At 37.6% G+C, this 22,176-nt stretch overlaps 1 protein-coding gene across 1 annotated transcript; it reads right to left on the reverse strand.

The window, feature by feature from the left end:
* Positions 1–8,617: 8,617 nt before the first annotated feature.
* meox2a (mesenchyme homeobox 2a) lies at positions 8,618–21,781 on the reverse strand. The gene is made up of 3 exons (XM_038279589.1): positions 20,736–21,781; positions 16,939–17,111; positions 8,618–9,433 (listed from the first exon to the last, which is right to left on the reverse strand). Exons 1-3 carry the CDS (start codon positions 21,280–21,282, stop codon positions 9,215–9,217), a joined length of 939 nt encoding a protein of 312 aa, XP_038135517.1. The 5' UTR covers positions 21,283–21,781; the 3' UTR covers positions 8,618–9,214.
* Positions 21,782–22,176: the final 395 nt, after the last annotated feature.

Genomic DNA, 22,176 nt, shown 5'->3' on the forward strand with positions numbered 1-22,176 from the left:
GCTCACTCTACCTTTGGACGTAAGGGTTCTTTATGAATCGTGCTCCTTGTCAAGTTTCTCGCGAGATTCCGCGATACACACAGCCCCCTGTCTGGAGTTTATCTGTGGAGGGTTCATCAGCCAGAACATAGGGAGTCATCTGTCCGTCCACGTTGTCACATAACCATTCTTTCCCGGTGGTCTATACTTTTCACGGTTCCTGTTTATTTGCAGAAAATGTGAAACTCGTGAGAGTCACTGTCAAAATTCTGAAAAGAAAAAGTCAAAAATTGTTATGCTGATTTAAGATTGATTTATTCATATACATTAGGCTTTTTAACTTAATAATATCAACTGAAGAGAGAGTTATATGTGTATATATTTACATTATTTTGTGTGGTTTGTATATATATATATATATATATATATATATATATATATATATATATATATATATATATATATATATATATATATATATATATATATATATATATATAAAGTTTTGTAAATCTAGAGCGTGTAACAAAAATAATTTCTCTCTGGGATTATTAAAGTATGTCTGATTCTGATTCAGAATAAATTTTTTAAAGAAATAGGATTTTAAACTGGCCCATTTACAAGCGCTTCGTTCCAGGTACTCAGAGATTCACTTCCATACAGAAAGCCCATATTCTTATCTTCAGGTAACACAGAATACACGTCAGATTAAATAATACTACTTATACTTCAGCGATAGTATCTAGGTGTTACTTTATTGTATGCCTTGTACCATGTCCGTTGGTTGTGCTGTTCTTTTTACACCTCTTTGCAGGTGATGAAGCAGACTGAAGATGTTTTATCATTATCTCTCTTTTATCTCCTCTTTCTTTCATCTTTTGTCCTTTTTTATTCTGTTTTTCCTTTCCTGTTCTATTTACATTGGAGTGTCCTTATAATCTGTAATACCCCCTGCATAATTATAATAAAGCAATTTATATGCATAAATCAAGTGGAACACTATGACAATAGACGTTCTGCTCCACTTGTGAAAGTAAACTCTGTTGGGCTCTTTTTGGCATCAAGACAATTATTCTTATTGCCACATTGCCAGACAGGACACCGAAAAAAAAAAAAAAAAAAAGAAGATGATAATCTGTTCGATGTGTATGTGTATTGTAAACATGCATTATTTACTATATTCATATATAATCAAAAATGTATCAATGCACCAAATGATAAGTCGTCAAAGGATTTAAAGATTAAATTATATGCTTAAAAATATAAATATAAACAGGGTTTCTTTTGCATTTATATTTGTATATTTTTTTATTTTGGTCCGTACAATACCAGATCTTGCCAACAATTGTGTTATGTTTGTTTTATTAAATCCATTTTTAGATAAAAAAAAACAGCAGTTATTATAAAAAAAAACGAAAAAAAAAAAACTGGCCCACTTATTTATTTATTAACCATGAATACATTTGGAAGAGTCAGTACAGAACCAACTGATAAGACTCAAGTTATGTAACCATGACGCAAATGGAGTAATGTTGCACACATACTGTATTTTTCTTCATATCAAAGTTATAATCTGATAATCCTCAAAATCTACACCCTGTAGGCTGTAATATATTTTGGGGATGGTCTTGTTGCTGTGGAAAAAGTATTCATGGTCCTTTAACCTCTTTAATAATACTTACTTACTCACTCAAATATGTAATATATATAATATTTTGTGAGTTTTGGAATTGTTATAATAAACATGTTCATATTAACCTCCTCGATGGGCTTGTGATTTAACTCTCTTTATTCACATTTCCAAAATATATTTTGAAAAGTCACCATACCAGGATGTTTTTTTTGTCTAGTAAGATTTATCGCAATATTTGACGTCGGTATGTCAAAAATCCTGGTTACGGTCCTGGTTATAGCTATGACAGGGATCAAAAATAGCAGCAAATTATTGTGACGTCTTATAAAATGTTGCATCATTTCATTTTTTTGCAGTTTATGATCAGAAAAATGATGGCTAATTGCTGGCAAGAATAACAACAGTCAATTTATGAGTTTTTTTAATCTCTGTATAACAATAGCTGTCCTGTGAAGGCATCAGAGCTTGCATTTGTAAACAAACAGCATTTTGAAGCCCAAGGAACATGTCAGACATGTCAGAGAGAAACATGCAAGAAAGTTTACAACAGGGTTGCTTTAAAGGAAATTTTGTGTACAGGACCTAAACTTTGACCATCCTAAGGAGACCCATTCAGATTATTATCTGAAAATAAAACACAACAGTTGGGTCTTTTAGAATAGATGCTGTTGATCATGCCACAATGCCAATGAGTTGGTGGGTATATTCTATCTACTAAAATGACCTCTATTTGGGATTATATGGAGGATGTACACATTATAGAGTCTGTGTGAAAGGTCACTAACTAAATAAAGTCCTTCATCAGTAAATGATATGATATTATATCATGATATCTTATAATTCCTTTTGTTGCATTGAGATTTTTTGCTGCCTGGCTGTCTGCTCACTAATACCCTGTGCTGGTCTGGGGGAACTCTAAAGGCTCCCATTGATTATAGTGGCTGACTATTTGCTGAGAAAATGAATCGATGATGAGGCATTCAATTCAATTCAGTTTGTTTCTATAGCCCCATTTAACAACACCTCATCTCAAGGCACTTTACAGTTCACCAGATCATACAGTCAAATTGATTCAAAGTTTTCTATCTAAGGAAACCAGTTGATTGCATCGACTCATTGACTCTGATGCAATCCCTCACACTTAGCATGCTTGTAGCGACAGTGGAGAGGAAAAACTCCCTTTTAACAAGAAGAAACCTCCAGCAAAACCAGGCTCAGTGTGAGCGGCCATCTGCTGAGGCCAACTGGGGTTCAAGGAGACAGAAGCAGACATACAGAAAGCAGCTGTGAAAGGCGGCCCGGTCCAGGAAACACATCGCCAGGCAAACGAGCTCTGAGCCAACTCCCATGTCAGAGGATGAAGAGAGCATATCCATCCAGTCAGAGAAACAGGATTACACTGGAAAAACAGGCTGATTTCCAACATCTATAAACAAAGGTTTTGATGGCAGCAGCACAGCTGATATTTCTCTCCAGGGTGGTGTACAGCCTAACATGTGTCTGAAGGATTAATAGTTATTCAAAAACATAGGGCTATAATGCGAAATGCCTCTACCTGTGACATCCCAACATATTTTTATTTAAAAAAGCCTCAAATTGAGAAAAGTAAATTGACAGTGTTGCACTGGTCCAATTGCTCTTGTTCAGACAGACCGGAACACAATTACTACATCGTTAGATGTCTGCCAAGTTGGAACTTAGAAAAAAAAATAATAAACCTAGTCTTATAGTTTATCACTTGCTATGTTTAAAGCTAATTTGTGTGCATTCTTGCTAAGATTTAGCAAAGTCACAAGATTTATATCCAATTATTTCAGAAGGCTTTTAAAGCATGTTTGTAGCTTTACTTTCATTAGATGAGATTAGTAAGTAGTTTATTAACAGGGAAACAGTTTAGAACAGGACCTCTCTGAGATCCAGGAGTCCATAGCCTGACCAGGGGTTCCGATCTGAACAGAAACAGACAGATTCAGCGTTCCAGGAATCCACAGGGCATTCAGGAAGGTTCAGAGTTTCAATGAGTCCAGCAGTGAGCTCAGACAAAGACGCTCAGATGGGGACTGGCAGGCCCAGTGTTTGAGAGGAACAGAGACAAGACATGGTAACAGGATAACTGCAGAAACTTTAAACTGTATTCCTTCTAGAAGCCAGGATTATGGAAATTAAAACTGGCCTCCCCCACACTCCTAACGAAAACCAGAGGCCTCCGCAGAGAAATGCCAGAACCCAAGCTCCCCCCGCATGCCGAGCCAAAACCCCGAGGTCTCAGCGGACAAGAATGGGGACATGATCAAGAGACAGGAGACAAGCACTAACACCCTCTATACACACTGGTCTGCAAGAGTCAGGACATGAACCACTGACTTAACTAAACTAAAAAACAAACAAACATGAACAATTAACACGAATACAAATGAATAACTAAGGATAATGATCTGGCCCTGATAGCTGGGCTGAACCGTATATAAAGCAGGCCGAACAGGTGGATAAGATGAATAATAAGTAGAGCGCAGGGAGGGAACAGCAGGTGAATGAAGTGAGTAATTAGATCAGCTACCGCAGTTGTGATCATGACACCAGGGTTACCTGTGGAGTACCACAGGTATCATTGCTAGGGCCAGTTGTCTTTTTCCCACAAGGTAAAAGGATCAGACAGTATGGGATTAATTACCTCTTCTTTTTATGAGAGTCTGTGTTTGTGTGTGTGTGTGTGTGCCTGTGACATGATATTTTGGAAATTGCAATTTTTATTAGGTGTCCCTCATGCCAAGGAACAATCTGTTTCATGTTGGCTGTTCTAGTTTCCACTGCTTTGCTGATGAAACCCTCAGCTATATTTGTCCATTAGTCCTGATTAAACTAACCCATTACATAGACTGCAGGCATATCTTGAAGATATAAAAACTGGGATAACTCTTAACTTTCTGCTTTTGAATGCAGAAAAAAATGGAAGTTATTGTCTTTGGACCAGAGTGTATAAAAAAGAAGCTAATCAGTCACTTCATCTTGATGGGATTAAGTTGGTCTCAGATAATAAAGTCAAAAGCCTTGGAGTTATTTATGTTTGATCAACAACTTTCATTTAAATGCCATATCAAAAAGGTTTGTAGAATTTGATTCTTAAATCTCTAGGATTTTGCAAAAATGAGAAATATTCTCTCCAAGGGCAATGCTGAGAAACTAGTCCATGGACTCCATGCATTTGTCACTTCAAAGCAAGCGTATTGCAATTCTTTTGTATCAGTCCACAAACTGTAGTTAAAAGTCTTTAGCTGGTCCAAAATGCTGCATCCAAAGATCTGATTATAATTTAAAAGAGAGATCAAAGTTGTCCTATCTTATCTGCTCTTTATTGGCTTCCTTTTAAATCCTATATCATTTAAAATGCTCCTTCTCACATATAAAGTACTAAATAACCAAGCTCCATCTTATATCGGGGATCTGATCATTCCTCGTGTTCCTAATGGAGCCCTTTGCTCTCAATCTAGTAGTTCCTAGAATTTCTCAAATTGAATGGGAGGCAGATCTTTTAGTCATCAGACTCCTCTCCTGTGGAACCAACTACCAGTATTAATCCGCCAGACATCCATCCTGTCTAAATTTAAGGCTAGGCTTAAACTTTTCCTTTTTGTTCAAGCTTATAGTTAGAGCGACTCAGGTGATCCTCAGCTATCCCTATAGTTATGCTGCTAAAGGCTTAGACTGCTTGAGGACATAGGGACCCCTTCCATCATTCTGCTTTATTAAATCTCTATTGTTCCTTCTGTATTTATTAGTTCAACCCCTAAATTTATGTTCCACCTTTCTCGTCATAGTAGATTAATTTGTCTGTTTCTGTTTAGCTGTGACATTATCCTGGAGAGAAACATCAGCTGGGCTGCTGCCATTACACCTTAGATTATAGATGATTGAGTTGGGTCTGTCTTTCAGTTCTTAGTTCTGTTTCTCTCCTAGACATAGCTATGGGCTCTCTTTCACCCCTTCGACATGGAAACTGGCTCAGAGCTCATCTGCATAACAGTTTCTTTCCCAGACAGAGCCACCAGTGGAGCTAGTTTAATGTTACATTTTCTGACATAGAAAATATAGATCAGTGGTTCTATGTTAGTTTTGAATGTCTGCTTCTTTCTCCTTGGACCCCTTGTCAATCTCTGGTTTAAGGTTGCTCACTCTGTTTCTGGTTCTGTCGGAGTTTTCTTCTGTTAAAAAGGAGCTTTTCCTTTCTACTATTGCTTCTGCGAAGGACTGACAGATCGTCCAGGGTGTACCCCACCTTTCACCCTTTGACACTAAAACACCTCACAGGACAGCTGTCTGCATAGATAGATTAGGAAAAATATAAATTTTATTTTATTTTTTTGCAGGCAATGAGCAATTACTTTTTGATTGTAAAAAAGTAAAAACTGTGTAACATTCTATTATCACGATCCACAATCCTGTACTTATTTAACTTATTGTATTATGTGTAACTATTGTATCTTACATTCAGAATGAAAGATTTCAGAGGTTATGAATTAATTAGTGGTCATATTTTATATGGAAAATGTACAAGCAGTATGTGTATTGATATGTTCTGGATTAGTCAGTCAGTTAGAGTTATATGACTGGTTTTAAACTTGACCAACAAACATTAATGGGATTAAAGCTGAACGTGGAAAGATTATCTCATGAAACGAATTAATATGAAAAAAAGAGTGATGGTTGCATAACTCATCAATATGACGCTACTTATATGGAACTTGGTATCACTGTCCTTCCAGTTCACTTTAATCCACACATTATGGTTGGTTTATCACATACAATATTAAATATTTTGGCAAGCCACTGCAAATCTGCTGATGATCAACAACACTGTGAAGTTTAGAGGGCTATTAAGGGGACTCCACACAGAATACATCACATCGTCATAAATACATGGACTTTAAGATAAGCATGGATTTAAATGCAGTGAATTATTATTTTTTATCTGCAATCATCCTGCTGTTACTATAAGCTTTTTTTTTTTTCAACTTAATATTTTCAACTTTTTCTATGTTTGCCTGTATTGTGCAATGTCATTCTGGATGACAACCATAAAATGAGCCAAAAAACCCAAACTAAACCCTAATTGATTTTACTGTGAAAATTCATAGAAAGCCAGTCCAATCAGCACACTTTGGCCTTTTAAATAATTTAAATCTGCACACTAATTACCTTCAGGATATGCATTCTTTACATTTTCGATGTACGGACAGCAGCTGACAGTCAGGAGTTTGGGGTTATAACAGAGCTAACAAGGGCTCATTTCTGTGTGGTTACAAACAATGTTTGTTCAAATTTAAATCAAAGTGGAAAAAGAGGGGAGCCTTCATCGCTTGTGAATAATCTGCAGTGGTAATGTAAAAAAAAAAAAAAAAAAAGCGGGATCAGATTCAGGATCAGAGGGTTATGTCTGCAGGGGCTAAAAGAAAAAAAAATTATAAACCTCAAATACTGCGTGAGGTGCCTCTAAGACAAATTAGCATGCACAATCACAATGCGGTGAAAGATGAGATCAAGACTCTAAATTATTTTCAACTGGATTTGGTAACAGGATCCCATCCTTTGTGGGTTCTGTCAAGTCTTGGCAGAAGTCCCGGCCCAGCCCTCGGGCGAAGGAGATTTTAACATGCGCCCACGTTGCCAGCTTTCTGCACTTTGCAATGTTTCATTAATTTTAGCCTTGTGTGTTGGAATATATATTCAACACTAGATTAATTCACATGAAAAAAAATGCTGCAAAAATTGTTTTAGCAGAAGGGCGTAGTGCAAAAGTTCTATGTAAGACACATTATAAACCACTCTTAATGTTTTATTCTTTGCAACTGTCTCATGTGTCACGTTTCAAATCATTTGCAAAAAAGGTATCTCCAGGCAGAAAAATGTCAGCTAACAAGCTGTCAGTGTATAATGCTGGAAGAGCTGAACAGTCTGGGTATAGGCTTATTGTTACAGTAAGACAAAACTAAGAATTATTTACAGTTTGCTTATATTTGCCAGGCGTATCAGATTTCCCGGCACCTGGTTGAGTCAAACACTTAATTACAGCGTAATTTACATTTTAAACAGTAGAAACCGATTGAGGCACAGACTTTGGTTCAACAGTGCAAATCAAAGCTTCAGGCTGCTCCTGCAAATAGACAAAACATGGAATGTTTAAGTATGATTTCCTTTTAGCCAATTTCCATAGTCCAGTTGCAATACAGGGAAAAAGCTTTTCACCTCCTCAAAGATTTGCTTTTGCTTATATTTCATACCTGAATGTTTCAAGCCATCATTAGACAAAGACAACTTGAGTAATTACAAAATGCATGGATTTATGAATATATATATTAAAGACAAAAAGGTATCCAAGCCAACCTGATCACAAGTAGAAAATAAAATACACTGATTAACTGGTTAAAACAGCTGACCAGTTGAATCAAGTTTCACTTACAAAACCCAGGCCGGATTACTGCCTTGACTTTAGATTTACGAAATGACTTAAATAAATCTGTAAGACAATCATAAGCGGGCCAAGAAATCTATAAAAGCACCATGAACTACTTTACAAAAACAGATGAGAAACACCTTTTCAAACATGGAAGGGATCCTGCTATTTTTTTTGTTTCAGACAAAACAATTCTGGCATAAAAATGGTTTGTACTTGCAAAATAGTTTAATCTACCTGCCTGGATCCATCCACCTCGAGTCAGGAATCTTGACCAAAGCTCTTTACGCTACATTCAGTCATTCATCCATTCATTTGCACAATTTTGGCATGCTACATCTTAGATTATAGCTGCCCTGGGGGTCACTGATAGAAGCCCGGCTGTTAACACCAGGCCCTCTGACCACCATTAGTAAGCAAAGCAGGTGAAGTGTCTTGCCCAAAGACAAGAAAAGCTTGAACCATCAACCCTCCTGCAAACTCCACAGTTGCCCATCGTGAAAGTAAATTCAACATTCCATCACAGCGATGGAGAAGACCCACTGCCTGCTTGATGGGTGTCCACCCCAAACACCAGACATCATTCAGAGGTTAGTCCAGAAATAGTTGTTGATAATCGGGCTGTTTGGTCGGTCTGATTTTGTTCCACTTTGGTCCAATAGTAGACGTTACTATCAGAAAAATTACACAATTTTTTACCTTTTATTTAATAACCAAATGCAGATGAAAATCATGTTATTTTTCAATATATTTTCAACCTATTTTTTGCTTGGTAGGGTTGCTGACGGCAAAGGCAGAACAACCACTGACTTCTGGGGAAATTACATTTTTAGGTAGGATCGGGTTGGCTTGGATAGTGTTTTTGTTTAATAATAAAATGAAATAAATTTGAAAAGTTATTTTTGTATTTAATCAGGTTATCTTGTTCAATAATAAGATTCTTTTGAAACATTTAGGTGCGTTGCAAAAACGGAAAAAAAACAAACAAGAAATCTGTTAGGAGCAAAATAATTACATCATTTCTGCAGCTATTTTTTAAACCAATATCCCTCCTCGTTGTTTGATTGAATGGCCATGGGGAATCATCCAACAGCAGTTCCTTCTAAGGAAGGTCCCGAGGCGGACGAGGGGACGGATGTGTGTGTGCCTGTGCATCATAAATGAGCATGCTCAGAGCTCTGATCACTGTCATGACTGTCCTCATTGGCCAAGGAGTCCGTGGAGTGATGGAGCGCCGCAATGCCAGAGAACTCTGACGGCAGAAGTGTTCCTTTTTTCACATTCACCAGTTCCTTCTCACGAGCCGCTGCACCCTGCTGGCCGCCTTTCACTCTTTTCCATTTCATCCTTCTGTTCTGGAACCACACTTTCACCTGTGGAGTATAACAGGGAGAAATATTCAAACCTGTCTCATAATATTCACCTATCTTCTTCAGTTCCAATAACAGCTTTAGAAAAACAGGTTTTAAAGATGCTGAAATCTAACATCAAATGTGCAAAAACTCAAAAGACTCCCTCCTTTCAAAATAGAGCCAAAATTGAAAAGCAATAAGACTGTATTAGTCTTTCATCAGTCTAAAAAAAGGGTTAAGCAGACTCTTCTCTTATCATGGCTCCTTTAAGATCATACTAGATTATTTCAATCAGGATGTCATGTAATGGACTTCATCCATCATGTTTGGGGTACTTGATGTGTTTTGTTAGAGAATTTTTTGGTTTCTATTAACTTTCCGTTTGATTTAGAAGTTGCTGTTTCCCAGTGGTTTCCCAGTCAGTGGTTGGTTGAAGGTCTTTCTTATATGTAGTTGTGTTCTTTGTCTGCAGCTTATTAGCTTCGGGTTTGGGTTTAGTTCCTGTCTGATTTCGTCTGTTTTCTGATTGCGCTCTCAGCTGCTTCCATTCTGCTCATTAGTCTCCTCCCTTTATTGTTCCACTCATCATTTCTCCCCAGTATATATTCTCATTTGGTTCTTTAGGTTAGTAGATTTAGCTAATCTTACTGTATTTAATTCTCCCCTCCACTGCTACTTTTCTTTGTGGAGTTATACAGCTTCATGATCTCCGGTTCACATTTTGGGGATTTATTTTATATTGGACATTTTTGTTGCTTTTTTATTATCAAACATCTTTGTTTTTACTTCACTACTGCCACCAGTTTGTCTAGATGCAAGTCCTCTATAACCACCAATACCATTAGTGACCAATATAAAGTCTGAATATAAAAATATAAAAGAAAAAATAACAATAAAAAATAGTAATTTCAGGGGAGTGGCGGCCTAGTGGTTAGGGCATAGAGCTTGGAATCCTGAGGTTGGCGTTCAAGCCCCACTCCCACAGACTGCCACTCTGGGTCCCTGAGCAAAGATCCTTAACATCAACACTGCTCCCTAGTTGCCGCACAATGGCAGCCCACTGCTCCCCAAGGGGATGGGTTAGATGTAGAGAGTTCATTTCATTGCTCCCTACTTGTGACAGTTTAATGACAATAAAAGCTGGAATAAAGAATAAATAATAACCTTTGCTTTGGCCATCGAACAAACTTCCTTTTATTTCAGCAGTTGATTTTATTGTTGGAGAAATCAATACAAAAGAAAGTGTTTGAGAAATTAACCAGTTGATCAACTAGTTTTAACCAAACTTATTTGGCAGATGGCTCCGCATTTGAAAATTTAATATCACGCTATACAGAAGATTTAAATGCAACTGCAACACCCAGATGTGTCAAAGGTAAAGAGATCTGTTTCTTAGGTAGAAGTATAGGTACTGCAGTTAAAAAACACTCTGTTAAAATTAAAGTATCAACTTGACCTCTTTACTCAAGTAAAAGTGAAAAAGTATGTGCTCCAAAAACTACTTAAAATATAAACATAAAGAGTAACCTATAAGAAAAACAGCCAGAGGCCACTATATGAATTGCAAGCTAAATTTTTCTATTATTTTGAAAAATTCTTTGAGATAGGGCCAAGGATGAGGGAGGTCTTGTTGGTCTCCGTCTCCCGATACGATCTCGCCTGTGTCCGACCTTTCAGCATCTTTTTCTGAATCCGACATTGTAGCATGGCATAGACAATTCACGTTTGCAGTTTGAAGAACACCTGCTTGCTTCTGATGATTTCTTTAAGCTAACCAATGAGTTTTTGCGTTATATGACTCATCCAATCACACTAGTTTTCACTAGATGTGGATGGAGCCAATGATCTGCATTGGATGGCGCACATGACGTGAAATAAATATTTATTAACATTTAACCAAAGCCAAGAGTAACGAGTAACATTTGTTTTGAAATTGTAGGGAATAGAAAGTACAGATACTTGTGTGAAAATGTAATGAGTAGAAGTCAGAAGTAGAAAGAAAAATAAGTAATGGAGTAAAGTATAGATATCTAAAAAGTCTACTTAAGTACAGTAACAAAGTACTTGTACTTCGATACTTGACATCACTGGCAACACCATGTAGTACTACAGCTAGCTTTAAACTAGTTCTACTTTTAACCTGAGCGTAGTTTTAAAGTGTTTGTCTGGGCTAATGATGATGCTGCCCCTTATGGAGAAACTTATGGGCAAACTTTAGAGGTTAAGTTATGAATTTAGATGTTACTTTCATTGTTTATAACCTAAATTTTTCTAAGGTCCACATTTCTGTGACAGTTTTTTTCTATAATCTCTTTACTGCTGTAAACACCAGAATTTACCCACTGTGGGACAATAAAGGGATTTTCTATTCTATTTCTATTCTATTCTAAAAATGGTACGTAAAAAAAACAAAAACAGTTATGGGCCTTGTAATTATCTTCCAGGATCTTTTCTAATTTTTCTTACAGATTTTTTTCTGGTAAAACAAATTCTGTAGAAAAAAACAAAAAACCTTATCTGTTTTTTTTTTTTCTCTTAATCTTTCTCTAATCCAAATTACTATAAAATGTTGCCCATTGTTGAGTTGTCAGAATTCTCTTATCTAAACGGCTATGATAAATACGGTTGAAAGATCCAGAAAAACAAATGACAGAAAATTCATTAAAATTAATACAGTACTTTATACTGTGAATTTATGGGCATCTCTTACAGCATAAATTATACTATTCAGATTTTAGAAAAAACACGCTGTTTCCTACAAAAAAACTCAAACACATTTAGCGTCTTGTTATTGTCCCGCCAAGAACTTTAACATTTGTTATGCGATAAATGTTACAAAAAATTTGCTACCCTATAGAGTATGACAAGAAATCCCAACAAAAGCTCCAAATTCGCATTTTTTTCCTATTGCAAAACATCTCTACCACTCCAGAATGATAGATTTTAAGTTCATTAGAGATTACCTTATGACCATATAAGCCTTCCCAGGTTGATGAGCTTTCAACATGTTTCATTTTGGAGCCTCCCTGCTGCCACCTTATAAAATATATTCTCATTTTCAAAGCCTCCAAACTCATATAACATTCAGAAACGGCTCGCCCAGCAGGAATCAAGACATTGGGCCATTTTATTTTCAGTAATTACAGAGAGGCTCTACAGTCTGAGACGGAGCTGTTGGGGTTTTTGTCCTTTCTCTGAGTAAAGCACAGCCTGAGCTTGGGATTAAATGGCTGGAACATCCAATCCTGGCAGTATGGGCATTTGTTTTAAATATGTTCCAATTCGGATGAATCTTTCTATCTACAGAATGATGGGTAGGAAAAGGTTTGAAAATAACCTATTAATCTAATAGTTGATGAAGAGCAGTCATTATGCCATCTTTTGAAGACAGCTTTTAACAAACACTTTTATTAACGTTGGTCAGATTGGCTTCTGCTTCCTTTCCTAAACTCAAAGCAAGCTCCAAATGTCTATTATTTGCACCAATCTTCCCCCTTTTTTTTGTCCCAGTTTATCAAATCATAACTATTAAAGGTTTGCGTCTTTTTGCAACCTTCAAGTTTTTAAAGATGTAAGACAATAAAGTTGAATAATAGATTTTTATTCTCAGGTTGATTACTTATGTGGACGTACAGCTCCACCTGTCACTCTGCGTCTACCTGTTTTCCCCTTACTCGACAGCCTCTACCGTATTTGAGTCTCTCAAAGTGATGATTAAGCTGTTGCTTAAAACGGTTTACGCATCAAGCAGCAGAGGCTTCCAGAGGGTCGACACATGGACCCTGAAGGGGGTGGGGGTGTGTGGTGTGAAGCCAAATGTGCCGCTCTGACACAGGGGGAGGTGGGTTTATTTTGGGGAGCCTCATTCCAAAGGGGATGGGGCCATAACTAGGTCAGGAAGTTAGTTGACAACACAAACGTTTGTCTTGAACGTGCAGGGTGCTGAGTATCCGTACGGATTCTTTACAGGCCTTGGCTGCTTTGTGAAAGAAGAAGATGAGAGGCTGCAGCAACATGTTTTTGGCTCTGGTTTCACACAGGGGCAGGCTGTGCTGTGTAATTTTACATAAATTATTAGGGGTGGGGGATAATCATTAAGCTTAGAATTTCAACACACCCATTTGGGATTTGATTAACACCATCAATACAAAAATTTTGAGACTAAATAAAAAATCTTTCAAATCTTTTTTTAGGAATTAATAAACACTATTACTAGAAGAACTTTAAACTTAAAACTAAATCTGAATCTCGAAAACAGTCTCCCATCCTTCTTAAAAAAGGGAGCCAAGAAGAGTTTTTTTTTTCTTTTTTTGCTTCTTCGCCCTCTTACAGTTTGCTCATAATATGATTAAACTCATTTTAAATACGTTATTAGGTTTTTATTTTAGATATAAAACAGTTGAATAATTTGTATTGAGTCATATTGACATGAAAAGAACTTGAACTTGTCAGTTTTAAAGCTACAGTACGTAGTTTTAGTAACATCTAATGGTCAGACTACAGCAGCATGATTTGCAGTCAGTCAGGAATAATGCATTATTTAAATGTACTTTATTACATTTGATTTGCAAAAGCTGAAAAAAGTGTTCTCTTTTGATTTTAATCAGTTTTTCGATCATAAAACGGCAAAAAGTGGGTAAGAAAACGTCTGATTTAGTTTTTTGGGTGGGGGGAGGGGGTTCATATCATGATAGATACCAACTCCCAATATACAATAAAACCCCTCCCAAATGACCCAATGCACCATCCCTGAAGTGGGCGTAAATGTTTTCCAATTTCTAGACTATTTATCCCCCACTCCGAATACAGAATCTTTGTATCAGAAATGCTGAGGTGTGTAAACTGACTACATTTCAGTAAAACTTGATTTAACAGTTAAGAAAGCTCTGATGGTAAAAACAGTTCATGAGCTGTATGACAAAAGTTGAATAAGTTCTCTTAGTGCGGTTTAAGAGTTGTCATACATTTTAAATGTACTGCAGTTATAAAATTATCTATTCAAAATTCAAGTTTAAGGGATTTTTATTTTAACTTCAGTAAAGATTTAAAATATAAAAATTTTAATCATGCGAGATGTTCCATTCTGACGCCTCCTAACTGCCGTCTTCAAAGATAATCCGGTTTTCACATCACCCCAAACACATTAAACATCCATCAGGTTTCTCCAAACAGCACATGCAGCATAAATCAAGCTGCGGGGCCAACCGATTTTATTGCCAGTGTTTACCTCAGAATCTCCTACTACGTGTGGTTCCAGACGAAACTCACACACAGTCAACGTATGTTGCAATAGCTGACAAAATACAAAAATGTATGCAGACTTTGACGCCAAAGAAAGATTAATTGCAACAATGTGGGAGTGCGCTGCAGGATGGCAAACTCTCTGCACTCAGTTAGCATGAAGACTGGAAAGGAGTTTTTTTTTCCTAAGCTTCTGCAACTTTGTAATTCAAACCAAAAGGGGGGAATTACGTTAATTTTTTGATGTATTTGACTATTCAAAGCCACACTCTGCAGATGTCCTCAGAATGTGAGAGCTTTGAATTACTTCAACAATCTTTTAAAACTTGCCTGAAAAGACAAATATTTCTGAGTCACGATCTGAAAATCATAAATCTTCTCAGTTATGTTTTTTCACTTTAGTATTCATATTTACGGATTTCAATAAAGAAACAGTAAAAATAAACTTTTAAAGAAAATTTGAAGCAAAGCTTCTTTGAGACAGTTTGGACAGACAGCTTGGACTTTTTATCTACATAATGCCTTTCACCCATAAACGGTGATGCTAACAGACAGTAGAAGAGCTATATATTCAATAACAGTTGTTTGTTGTTATGTTGTTATGTAGGAATTGTTAAGTTGTATTAAGCTTATTTTTGTTGGGACATCAATAATTTATTTAAAACCGATCATAAAAGTCCCATTGAGTAGTTTGAATACAGACCGCGCCGTGTGTCTTGAGTAACGCTACTTTTTTGGTAAATTCAATAATGTTTTACAGTAAACAGTCAAATCGTTCATAGTTGCTGATGATAATTTTAATTTAATAGACCTAAACTTTTTAAACATTCTTTATCTTAAGGAACATACCAAGAATGTTTTTTATTTCATTTGACAAAACATACAGTGTTTCTTTTCTTAATAGTAAGGACTAAATCATTGACAGTACAATAAAACCAAACTAAATGTAAACTATCTTTAACTGTATATCAATGTTTATAACTATTCAAGACACTAAAGTAATCATAAAATAAGATAGTATTTTGACATGGAGACAAAACTTTTTCTTGTATAATTTCACCCTAACCTTGTACAAAATATTCATTCCAAAAAAAAATGTATAAATAAAAAAACAATCCACTGGACTTTGTTTCCAAGTTTGAAAACATTTCGCTTCCCATCCAAGACTTTTTTTTGGAATGACTATGACCTGAATGAATGAGAATCTTCACCAGCGCTTCTACAAAACAAGTCAGTGGAGAACTAGTTTTGATATCTACAAAATAAATGTTTTTTTATTACACTTTTTGACATATTTTTAGGAACACAGTGACTTTTCATGATTGTCTGCTGTTAGCTGTGACATATTTAATGACTTTTATCATTAAAATCTAGCAGGTGTCACAAAGCCTATACAGGAAGCCAGGAATTAGTTGGAAAGCCGACAAGTGCAGCTTTTTACATTGGATAATTTAAGCAGGTTTTAAAATATTGTGTACTTTCAACTTAATATAAAAAAATGAATAATAATATGTGTGTTGTGTCAAAATTGTAAATAAGCATAAACATAAATAGAAGAAACTATTCAATTTAAGTGATTAAATCATCCACTTTAGGAATACAGTCTTAAAAAATACAATTTTAAAAGAATTTTACATTCTAGGAATTAAATAACCAGTTCATTAATGCATATGTCTATCACCATGTAAACCTAAATAACTTCTGCTCGATAAAACTAAGATCTGGTTAAAAGTGTTTTTATAGGAGAGGTTTGAACTAGATTTGTCTAATGCATTAGTTAAAAACTCCATCTGAAATTCTCATCGGATCTATTGTCCATCTAACAACCTGAATCACTGGCAACGTGTCAAATGGGTGTGAGTTACAGCTTCCAAAAGGTTGCAGTAGAGCAACAAGCTTTGGGCCACTTCCTTCCTCAATTTGTCTCCTGTTATTTATTTCATATCACTGCGTTTTACGGAGATCGGCCTACGCTCAGAGACCGAAGTTTAGCTGCAGAGGTAGTAGGAAAGTGGAAGCCACTTGCTAGACAGCACTTCCTCCAACCCCGTCTGCAGCCTCCTGAAACGATAGACAGGAACATCTGGAATACGATCGCCCAATGACGCAGCCACATCTGGAGCGCAATGAGCCCCCGCCATGAAGTTAGCAAAACACAGTAGCGAGTGAAAAGCCTTCTTCTTGTCCTGAGGGCGCCTCTGTTTTCACAACATGGCATTAATGTGCTAATGGAGGTTCAGTAATGTCTGAACCCCAGAGGAAACAGGCAGATTGGAGGGACATACTTGTCTTTCAGTGAGGTCAAGGTTCACGGCGATCTCGTAGCGCCTTAGTCGGGTCAGGTAGTTGTGGTGGGCGAACTCGGCCTCCAGCTCTCGGATTTGCTCCTTGGTGAACGCCGTCCTCTCCTTTCTGGGCTTGCTGCTCACGTCTGGCTTGTAATTCCCATCCTGGGACTCTGAAATCAAACACCACACAGGGTTTCTCTTGTGCTCAGGGCAGATTTCCATGCGAGGAAAATAAGAAATAAGGCAGGTGCAAGAAATAAGGCGACTTAGAAGGAATCGAGAGCTGTCTGTCAAACTTAATCGTCCAATTGTTGTTTATGGAGAGTTGAGGTGGGTTGAAGGACTGAAAACTATCAGAGAAGCTAAACAGAAAATAAGACTGTATTTTCACAATCTTTGTTTGCTTTCATTTTTGCTTTATCTTGGAAGACTTCAAAATCAGGGGGGAAAAATAGTTCCCCAAGATTAGGCTTTAAAAACTCTGGAGGAAGAATTTGAGGCAAGAAGGTATATTAACCACTTCAATGAGACAATAACAAAGCAAAAACTGTAGTATCTGCAATCATTATCAGGTTTGCCATCACTGGCAAAACTGTCTTTTCTTATTTTATGCATTTATCCGTTAAGGGCCAAACAGTTGGCATTTTAAATCATAGCAGTTCTGAGCTTTTTCTGTGTTTTTTTCTTGACTAACTTTAAATATGCATACTAAACTGAAAGGAAGTAAGAATTGCCATGGAGATTCATCAGTGGGTCGATTCTGTAGCACGCTTTAGTGCAGCAGGTCTACGTCAAGCAAAACTGTAAATAGTCCTGTGGACTCATCTAAGGTTTCTCCTCAGACGAAGCCTTGCTTACTGGTGCTGCTCTCTTGTCATAAAGACAGTCTTACTTCCAATTAGAAGTAAGTTTTTTAATAACCATCAAAAGAGCAGGATGAGAAGATGCTGAAATGGCACAAGTGCTTATTTAGAGTCCAAGACAAACAAACAGAGACGTAAACTCCAAGAATTCCCACATAAATTTTGTAAAATTAAACATGTTATTGCCTCTCCCCACAGCTCGTGCCTGGCTCCCCTTTGACCCGGCCTTACCCTCCCTGTAATTTTAAACCGAGCAGCAAGTGGCCGATCCTAAAGACAAACTGACCTGCTGCCTTTCCTTTACGCAGACGTTATGTAAAAAAATAAAATAAAAATGAAAGCAGAAGACAGACAGCCGCTTTACAGCAGGCGGGCCTGCAGTTAAAACGAGCGGCTGAACTTTTATGGCACCGCTGCTGCACCACACCAATTAGGTCCCCGCTGTAACTTTCATCTGTCCACAAAAAAGGAGGAATAATATGAGCAAAGCACACACACCCAGACAGGGCATGCAGTTTGAGGCTGCCAAATAAATTTGGTTTAGTTCAACAGGGATCCTCCTGAAAAACTGTGGAAGAATAGATGCCCAAAAGTAGAACCTCCAGTTGTAAAATTTGTTTTTAATGTATTTTGTTCCCAAATAAGGTTCATTTTATTCAAAGTGATATCAGCTTGACGTTACTGCTTTTTTAACAATACCCAAACAAATAAACCTTTTTTATTGTTCCTCTAAAAATCTAGTGTTTCTTTAAGCACAGCCACTCCCATGACAGCTCAATGAGTTTGGTATAAACCCCTGAACCCCAAACCATTCAGCATGACCATGAAAAGACAGCTTAGACTGAAAAGAGGCCATAAACTGATTCATATTTGAGAGGACGATAACAAGGAAATTAATTCTAGGGTTTGCTTTTAATTTCTGCATCTTTACTCAAGTTGACCCTTAAGCCCCCCGGCCAGATGCTGAAACCCAATCAGAGCTGCAACTCATGCAAAAGGTAGCCAGCTGATATTTAGACAGCTGACGGAGTCTGCAGCATAGTTAGCCTCAGTAATCAGAACGATTGGTCGCACTGCTGCGAGACGCCCGGCTCTTGCAAAGCTGCGGGGGGAAGCGGGATTGGGATGCAGAAGCTTGGTTTTTAGAGGCAGTGAAGGAAAATTTGAGGTAGTTTGTTGAATCACTGGATCAAATATGCGACTGCAACATTTTCCACGAGGAGAGCTGATTATTCAGCAAAAGAAAAGGACAAACAAAACTATAAATTAGCCTTTGCTTGGTTACATAATTGTGCCATTTTTATTATTATACAGCTATACTACTGAGGTAGCTTATTACTGTAATTATTAATTGTTTCAAATAAAGTGACTAAGGAAATGCAACCATATTTGAAATATAAACCCCCCCCTGCCAAAAAACAAACAAACAAACAAAATACAATAGACTGTCAGTAAAAGTGAAAAGCACAAATATTGTGCACAGATATTGCAAAAATAAAATAGGATTACAAACAGTCAATGGTAATTTTCACAGATAAGCTTTAATTAACATTTGGTTTTAAGAGTAAAGTAGAAATTATAAAAGTTTTTTTAGAATATTAATAAATGCAGCAATTGTGCGCTGCTTGGCTTCACCATTGCTCAGCCTTGTCTTAATAGTAGTGAGCAAGTTTATTTGATTGTTTCAAACGTACAGTTTATAAAAACATAAAAACAGTATATCACCGCAAACGTTTGTTTGATTTTAAAATCAATTCAAAATTTTGCTATTTGAGCAAAACTAATTAACCACATGATGTAAAATTTGTGGAATTTGTTGGGAAAAAAATTGTTCAAAAATGTTTATGGATCTCTTTAGAGTCTCACATTCTTTAAAAGGACAGAATGAACAGACAGGACCCGTTTCCTTAAAACTCTGACTAATATCATGTCTCCAGCATGAGTCCCTGTGACCCTGACCGTTTATCACACCATGATTGATTATCCTGGTTACTAAAGGTCATAAATGTTTTGTAGGCCATCAAAATAATATCTTTTTTTTATTATATTGAATTTCTTTTGTAAAAATCTTTCAAAAACAAATTGGGAAGTAAAAGTTTGAAAATAAAATAAAACCTAAAGCCTAAAATCTCCAAGTTTATACCTAGAAATATATCACAAAAACTAATTTAATATTTTATAGTTAAGCTTCTGTGATATTCAGTAGTAATTGAGAATACATTTCAAATAGGCGGGATTAGTCTAAAGTTAAGTAATTGAAATAAATCAAGAAAATATATTTTTATTTTATTAGATTATGGTAATTTCAAAACACACTCAGCTATAATTTATATTTACCACAAGATTTAAGCAGGAAAAGCATGAAAGGTCTGCATCTGCCGGGCGTTAAGTGCGGCACGAGGCGCCGCTGCAGCCCTTTTACAGTCCATGACATCAATTCTTTACTGTGCACCTCATTTTGTGCCCTCTGAAGAGTGCCGCAACAAACCAGATGTGATTCTTTTTTTTAAGCAAAACACAGCGGGAGTAAGAAGTGCCTTGGAGGCTATGATATGGCCTTTTGCTCCATTGCTCGGCGCCCCTGCAGCCTGTATCAGCCAACACCTACAAACTGCTTCTCAGACACTCTTTTTGTTTTTCTATCAGAGCAGCAGAACTCCCAACAGCTGAGCTGTTGAATGATCCCGACTGACGCATACAGATGTTTGTGGTCTTCTGGAACTGGGGTTGGAAATTTTGGAAAAAAAGATCTTATTTATTTTAAAGCATTTACCTTTCAAAAAGATCTCAGAAGAATTAAAGCTTTAGTCTGTTGTTTTAAAACATGTCAAAATTGATTATTTTTCAAAGCAGATGTAGAATAAAAAAAATAACCCTTCAGCCTCTGCAATTTTTCCATTTTCCTCCTTTTAGTCCCAGAATTCCTCTTACCTGAGCTGTCACTTTTCCTCTTGCTGTTCCTCTTCTCCGCTTCAGCGGGTGACAGGGTCTGTCTGCCGAAGTCTGCGGGCACACAGGAAACCCCTGTTGGGGTGCTGCCACTACCCAGAGTTGGTGTGCTGGCACATATGCTGGGTGCACCGGGGTGGCCCAGGTCTGGAGGCGTGGGCCCGTTCTCATGGGACGACAGGGGATGTGGATGGCAAATGCCGTGGCGTGCGCCGCCACCAGGTGACGGCATCTGTGGGATGTGCCAGGATCCGTGGTGCTGAGGCTGGTGGTGATGCTGCTGGGAGGGCAGGTGGCTCCGGTGGTGGTGGTGCTGCCCAGAAAATAGACCGTCGTCGCCCGGGTAGCTGGAGATGACGCATGGAGAAGGTGAGGATGTAGAGGAGGAGGATGAGGAAGAAGCCAAGTCTGGGTAGGAGATGTGATCCGTCCGTCCATGGAGCGTCAGGGGAGACTGGGTGAAGGCGGGATGCAAAGCCTGCGCCGGGGCATGGGGGCTCCGCAGGCAGCCAAACAGTGTGTGATCCATGGAGTACAAACTCACAAGGCCCTCTAGTGAGGGTGGGATGGGTGAGTAGAAGTAGCAAAGTCAGAAAATCAACCAAAAACAACAAATGGAAAGATCACAAGCACATATCCAGGTTACTTTTCCTAATTTTTTCCATTAACTGAAAAAAATAATAATAATAAATCAAATAGCAAAATGAGCTGGAAAATGGGCGTCCTGTGGTAATCCGGAGCATGCGGCTGGTTGGCAGGCTGCGCAGGATAAACAGTTAGCCCAGGACAAGCTGCTGCAGAACTTCTCAGATGTCAGGAGGAACAGAGGAGTGGAGCTCGAAGCTGGAAGCACAGGAGGTTCCTAGGAGCTGCAGAACGAGGGGAGCCTGGGAAGGGGATGTTATAAATAGGGTGTAACGTGAGACGGAGGCTGGGTCACAGACAGCATAGGCACTACTGACCACATATATATATGATCATCCTCCAAAAAGCACAGCACAATAAATCCACACTATTAAAAAAAAGCTGAGCTTTTTGAAAGACAGCTGATATATGCCGAACTTGGATTTGACCTCTTGTGCCCATCTCCTTTTTTTCTCCCACTTTAAAAAACAGTGTTATTGCTCCATGGGTGGGGCTGAAGGAAAGGGAAGTTGTATGAGGGGAAGTGGGAGATGGAAGGGAGAGGTGTCAAAGGTTAACCCAGCATGTTACCCTGTGTTTGTCAGACTGGACTCAAACAAAAACTTTAACTGTGGTTGAGGTTGACTGAGACGATTGCTGCCGTTACTGGTTTCCTTCATTTTTTCATGCATTCTATTCACATTTCCTCCATTGTTGAGTAGGTATCTGCCCTGTCCTTTTGTCACTTTAATTAACAGCAGAGTGTAAATCCTTGGATCGTGATGCCTTGTCTACCTTA

The sequence above is a fragment of the Cyprinodon tularosa genome, unplaced genomic scaffold (genome assembly GCF_016077235.1).
Source record: "Cyprinodon tularosa strain WSP-4 unplaced genomic scaffold, ASM1607723v1 ctg151, whole genome shotgun sequence".
NCBI classification, from domain to species: domain Eukaryota; kingdom Metazoa; phylum Chordata; class Actinopteri; order Cyprinodontiformes; family Cyprinodontidae; genus Cyprinodon; species Cyprinodon tularosa.

Coding starts and splice junctions, on each gene's coding strand:
- meox2a (XM_038279589.1), bottom strand. CDS start 21,282: ATGGATCACACACTGTTTGGCTGCCTGCGGAGCCCCCATGCCCCGGCG. Junction 17,112..20,735: donor GAGGAAAAGTGACAGCTCAG/GTAAGAGGAATT, acceptor GTTTGATTTCAG/AGTCCCAGGATGGGAATTAC. Junction 9,434..16,938: donor TTGACCTCACTGAAAGACAA/GTATGTCCCTCC, acceptor TATACTCCACAG/GTGAAAGTGTGGTTCCAGAA.